Genomic DNA, 6,538 nt, shown 5'->3' on the forward strand with positions numbered 1-6,538 from the left:
ATTTAGCGCGGGTAAATTTTCACAGGTACAGGTATGCAGGTCTTGGCGTATTCGGGTCTTTTCCCGTGTAAGATTGAGAGTATCTTGGCGACGTTTCAACGAGGTCTCACTCGTCATCTTCAGGCTGGGGTCTTCGGCTTCGTGCTTGTGCGAGCAAAGTGTGATCGGAGCTGCCATCTCTCTATAAATATTGGTGGGGGTGTGTGGAGTGCTGGCTTAGTTGCTGTAGATGGGTTGGTTGGCTGTATTGGAGTTATTGTTTGTGAATTGTTTGGCTGTTTTGTAACATCCTGAGTAGTTGAGATGCTGGCTGTGTGTCCATTAGTCTTTTGTGTTATAACGACCTGGGTAATTATTTTATTATTATTATTAATTTAATTTATATCCCGCCCTTCTCCTTGCGGACTCAGGGCGGCTAATGGGCTGTGTGATTACATCCTGAGATCTAGTGTAGTAGTGATATCCTGAGTTTTGTGTTGCAATATCCTGGGTGGTTGTCTGTGTTGTAACATCCTGAGCTTTAGCGATGTAACCTCCTGAGTTCTGTGATGTGATGTCCAGAGCAGAAGGCTGTGATGTAGCATACCGGGCTTTGGTTTGGCTCTGAGTTTGTGGTCTAGCTCTATGTTCATGGCTTGTGTCCGTTTGCTTTGTGTGGGGGTCGGAGGGAGGTGCAGCAGCTGGTGATGTCATCGTGGTTTGGCTTCTGGATGATGGTTACATTTCGTCTGAGGGATGGGTTTGGGCTTGGGTTTGGGTCTGGTGAGGGTGAATGGTGGTGGCATACTGTGTTGTTCTGGGTCCTGTGTCAATTTTTGTAGATAGGACTCGTTTGTTGATTAGGGCTAGTTTCTAGATGTCTGGTAGGCAGGAGGTATCGTCATATTTATTCATGTTGTGGGGGTGTTTTTCTATTTCGATGGCTTCCATAATTATCCTCTTGTTGTGGTGTTCGGTTTTGGAGATTAGTTTGGTTCCTTCAAAATCAATTTCATGTCCTGTAGCTTTAAGGTGCTGGAAGAGGGAGGAAGTTTTTTCTTCTTTTCTGACTGCGTTCTTGTGTTCTGCGATGTGGGCATTTATTCTCCTATTAGTTTGTCCAATGTATGTGGCTGGGCAGATTTTGCATGGTATTCCATAGACTCCTTGGTTTTCTAGCTGGATCCTATCTTTGGGGTTTCTTAAGATGTTGGCTATTTTTTGGTTGGTGCTGAAGGCTGTCTTGATATTGTGTTTGTGGAGAATTTTGCTGATTTTATCTGTGGTGCCTTTGATGTAGGGGAGGAGGGCGATGTCGTTGTACTGTTTTATGTCTCGGTTCTTGGGGGGTGTTTCCCAAACCACAACGACATCACCAGCTGCTGCACCTCCCTCTGACCCCCACACAAAGCAAACAGACACACGCCATGAACACAGAGCTAGACCACAAACTCGGAGCCAAACCAAAGCCCGGTATGCTACATCACAGCCTTCTACTCTGGACATCACATCACAGAACTCAGGAGGTTACAACGCTAAAGCTCAGGATGTTACAACACAGCCAACCACCCAGGATGTTGCAACACAAAACTCAGGATATCACTATACTAGATCTCAGGATGTAATCACACAACCCATTACCCAGGTCGTTATAACACAAAAGACTAATGGACACACAGCCAGCACCTCAACTACTCAGGATGTTACAAAACAGCCAAACAATCTGCAAACAATAACTCCAACACAGCCAACCAACCCGAATACGCCAAGACCTGCATACCTGTATCCGTGAAAATCTACGAATATATATATATATATATATATATATATATATATATATATATATATATATATATATGTGTGTGTGTGTGTGTGTGTGTGTGTGTGTGTGTGTGTGTGTGTGTGTGTGTATTCACAATTTTGACAATGAATTTTAACTATCTTCTGGCAGTAAATTGATATGAGTAATTATATTTATTTTGTTTACTAGTCTCCAATCAAAATCTGGTTTTGTACAGAATGATTAAAAGAACCAGAATTGCCAACCAATCCACTGTGCTGGAATTCATTCTGATGGGATTTTCTGATGACTGTGATGTACGGCATCTACATTTTATTATGTTTCTATTCATTTATTTACTAGCCTTAACTGGAAATTTACTTATAATTTTAGTTGTGTTCCTGAATCACCACCTGCACACGCCTATGTATTTCTTTTTGGCTAACCTGTCCCTAACTGATATTTGTTTAATCACAACCACAGTCCCCAAATCCATTGCAGTTTCATTGACAGATAACAAAATAATTACTGTTCCTGGGTGTGTTGCTCAAGTTTTTTTAATTGTTTGTTTTACATGTTCTGAGGTTTCCTTGCTAACCATTATGGCTTATGACCGTTACATAGCTATTTGCCTTCCTCTACAATATAGTCTAATCCTGAACTGGGATGCATGCAATCAAATGGCAGTTACTTCCTGGGTCAGTTCCCTGCTATATGCATCTCTACAAACAGTCCTCACTTTCCAATTAAGCTTCTGTGGACCAAATACAATTGGGCAATTTTTCTGTGACATTCCTCAGTTACAAAAGATTTCTTGTACAGATACAAAAGTGAACCAGATTGTGATTTGGATAATTGGATTCATTGTGTCTTCATTTTGTTCTGGATTGGTTTTTGCTTCTTATGTCTACATTATTTCTGCTGTGCTGAAGATTCAATCAACTGAAGGCAGATGCAAAGCATTTTCAACTTGTATTCCACACTTGACAGTTTTTTCTTTATTCATGGCTACATGTTTATTTTCATACATGAGGCCAAAATCTCTTTCTTTTCCCATTATAGACTTGCTGTCTGCTGTTTCATATATAGTTGTGCCTCCTCTTATGAATCCCATAATTTATAGCCTCCGGAACAAGAACATTCAAGCAGCTGTGTGGAAATTAACATTGAAAAAAACAAACAAACAAACAAATCCTAATCTAATTTGAATGTATTCAGTCTGACAAATATAACATGTCCTTTGGAAAGGATGAGGGATCCATGTCTCTTCTTCTCTTATATTATACTTTAACATAGAGATCGGCCTCCCTACAGTATGTTGCAAAGTATTTGCATGTAATGGAGGGGAGATGAGAATTATATAGGACATAATTCTATACCAGTAACTGGCAACACAAACACTAGTTTGGATCTTTTGCTCCTAATTGTTTATTATTCTTACACTAATATATTATTTATTATTTGCATCATTTTCCTCAGTAAACAAATGAACAAATATAACATTTTTTGAATAATTCAATTTCTCGGTTTTCTTTTTATCTATGATGTGTGTGGATAATGGATCATGTTTTAGTTCCTATTTATGCAAAAGTATTAAAAATTCAAAAAGGTTCAAAAACAAAATGGCTTCATTTTGTATTGAATTCATTTTTTCTTCTTATGGCTACATCATCTCTGCTGTGCTGAAGATTCCGTCAATTAAAGGCAAATGCAAAGTCTTCTCAACTTGCAATCCACACTTGATAGTTGTTTCTTTATTCATCTCTACAGATTTGTTTTCATCCATGAGGCCAACATTTCTTTCCTTTCCCATTGTAGACTTATTTTCTGCTGTTTCATATTCAGTTTTACCTCCCTTTCTGAATCCCATCATTTACAGCTTTCGAAACAAACACATTCAAGCAGCCCTGTGGAAATTAAAATCAAAAAAACAAAAATAATTTCCTAACTTGATTGGATTGTCTTTAGTATGACAAATATAATATTCTGTTAGTAGAATGTTGTTGTGAAAAAAGTTGTTCAAATAGATTTTATATCATTCTATCAAACATCAATGAAGTCTTGCACTTTGCTATTACTTATAATAAATTTATTTTTAATCTCATCTATATCCAAAGGAGCAACTAGTTACTCATCATTTAAAATTTAATATCAAATGAAATAAAGAGCCATTTCTAAAATTTTGTTTTGACCATAGTATAAAGATATTTTGAGCTGTTCCAAATAAGCAAATGTTTGGATTTATAATAGGCTGCATCTAAAATATAGTAGTCAAGATGCACTATGAAGGTACTAATCATTACACCAGCATTGAAACTGAAATTAGATGGATTTGTATGAATTAGGGAATTTAGAGAAAAACAACATATAAAATATGTTGATAAAATAATACTGTGCTGAAGAAGAAAAACTTCCATGACCTTTTGATAAGTGGAGACTAAATTTTGCTTAAAGAAAATGTAATACTGGCCTTAATCCAGTATTCTGTTCAATCCAGATGAGCTCCCAATAGAAGGGGGGAAATTACCTAGAACCCAGTTGACAAGTAGAGACCATATGATCTGCTTGAGCCAAGTTTATTGAACTACATGGAAAATATAATACAATGTCCTACCCACTGAAAGGGTGGCAAGACAAAGTTATATACAGTCTTGTTTATGGGAAAATGAACAATAGGTTCCAAATCCATACCCATAACGATCTTGCAGTTTTAGTTTTGATTTGTTCAATCAGGAAGTCTTGACTGAACTTACTTGAGCATCTCTCGTGGTTCTCAGTGGGCAAGATTCCACTTTTTCAATACACAGGGCTGTCTTTGCAGTTTTAGCCCCTTAGTAAGCTATTTGAGCACTGAAGGTTGTCTCAAGCCATTTTTAATTAAACAAAATTGATTTATAAATTGTGTCCCCATTCAATAGCTGATCTGGTAAATTGTTCAGCTTTAAAATGTGGTAGGAGCAACTGAGGTCCCTATAGGAAAATGGATTTGGATCAGAAATCCTTATGGGTGGGAGAATTGTTGTAGTATTCTTTCTCAAGTTGTGAAGATGACCAGTGCACCATCAAAAACCTCATCTACCTGTTCCAAGTAGCTGTAATGTTTATGAGAATTGGCATGGAAAACATCAAGGGGAAGCAAGAAAAGCATTTTACTTTGTCAGTAATAGTGAAGGCATGAAGAATGAAGTATACTTCATCAAGGTATTATGATATATTTCACAATGATATTTCAAAGCTTCTAAAATAACTGTGTTTCATCATTCTCCGTCTTTTTCTGTACACTTATGGACAGAAGCAGTATCAACAATCTTAACTATTGTTACATGTTTTAATGACAAAACCTGTACTTTTCAAAGATACCAGTTAGTGAACAAACTTCCTTATTGGCTCTAAGAGAAAAATTAAATGTACAAAATATCCAATTGATGGCAATTTAACACTCAACTGCATCCATTCACTTCCGTACATATTCACAGGAGAGGGGGAGGATAAGATTTTTTGATAAACAAACAAACAATATGTAAGCAAGCAAGCAAGCAAACATGTTATCTGGGATTTGGGCTAGCAGATATTTCAAAACATGAAACCTGTGTTGTGGACCAAATTATCTTTCTCAAAATCTCTGATATTTCTAGATAATTTTGAAAGATAATAACAAAAATATTCTAATGGCTTTTAAAGAATCTGTTCCCGAGAGAGCACAATATTCATCAGGCAATTTCAAATGGGACATAGTATTTTTGGGACTGAGATTTGGGTATGGAATTCAAAAGAGATTGTTAAGTTAGAGAAATAGGATAGCTGGAATAGCTTTCTCAAGAACATTCAATATCTGCCCCAGAATGTCCCTGTTGCATTTTTAATCTTTATCAGATTTTACTTGAAATTCTAAAAGTAATTGAAGAAACTTGTTACATTTTATCATTAACATTAGTATGGGAAATTTTGTGATTTGGTGTTCTGCAGCAATATTTTATTTTCATTGGAGAAGCTTTGGGGCAGAGAAAAAAAATTCATGATTGGCTCTTTCAGCAGAATGCCAGGGAAGATACTTGTTTAATTCATCTTTTTTTTTCTTGGAGTATGATGAGTGATAGTAGATGATAATCATTCATTTATTTATTTTGCAATTTACCCATTCATTTCAGCATGAGAATTATGATCAGTCTCTAGAGAATAATTCCTTAAAACAGAACAGAAAACAAGGATGATATAATTATTATTTTTCTTTCAATTCTTCTTATCGGAGAGTTAGAACCTATAAAATGGTGGAAAAACACATATATCTTTCCAAAAACAAACTGTGAACACCAGGAGTATATCAAACTATACAAAGTTTAATAACATAAAACATAAAACAAAACTACACCAAGCTTTCGTCGGACTCCTTCCGACTTCGTCAGGGTTACGTGCCAGTCCATGAGAGAGTCTCTTTTACACGCCATCCATCATCTGCGCCCGGCTTCTGGACCTCGTCACCGGTCCCAGGCGATTGGGCTGTGCCTTAATTATAGTCCTCACACCGGTAGTTAACTTTCTCCTGCCTCCCCTGCCTGCGTGCGTGATGTTACTAATTGCTTCTGTCTGTGGCCTTGGGTCCGGTGCACCCTGCCCCCCCCCTTTTTGTTTACACCTGCTCCCTATGTCCTCCAATTCCTCTCCGTTTCCACCATCTTTTCTGTGTTGTATTGCCAACCCCACTGTCCCCTGCTCTCTATCCCCCTCCTTTTGCCCATCATCCTCACTGCCAGTCCAGTTGCTACCTTTCCTTCCCTGGGG

General features: G+C 37.5%; 1 protein-coding gene across 1 annotated transcript; it reads left to right on the forward strand.

Annotated features, from left to right (window-relative positions):
* Window positions 1–1,998: 1,998 nt before the first annotated feature.
* Window positions 1,999–2,967, forward strand: LOC107288466 (olfactory receptor 14A16-like). Its single transcript, XM_015817087.1, has one exon. The coding sequence runs from the start codon at window positions 1,999–2,001 to the stop codon at window positions 2,965–2,967; it is 969 nt and encodes a 322-aa protein (XP_015672573.1).
* Window positions 2,968–6,538: the final 3,571 nt, after the last annotated feature.

Source organism: Protobothrops mucrosquamatus, unplaced genomic scaffold (assembly GCF_001527695.2).
Source record: "Protobothrops mucrosquamatus isolate PMUCROS unplaced genomic scaffold, P.Mucros_1.0 scaffold550, whole genome shotgun sequence".
NCBI classification, from domain to species: Eukaryota; Metazoa; Chordata; class Lepidosauria; order Squamata; family Viperidae; genus Protobothrops; species Protobothrops mucrosquamatus.

Bases quoted from the DNA above. Each gene is read 5' to 3' on its own strand.
- LOC107288466 (XM_015817087.1), top strand. From the start codon at position 1,999: ATGATTAAAAGAACCAGAATTGCCAACCAATCCACTGTGCTGGAATTC.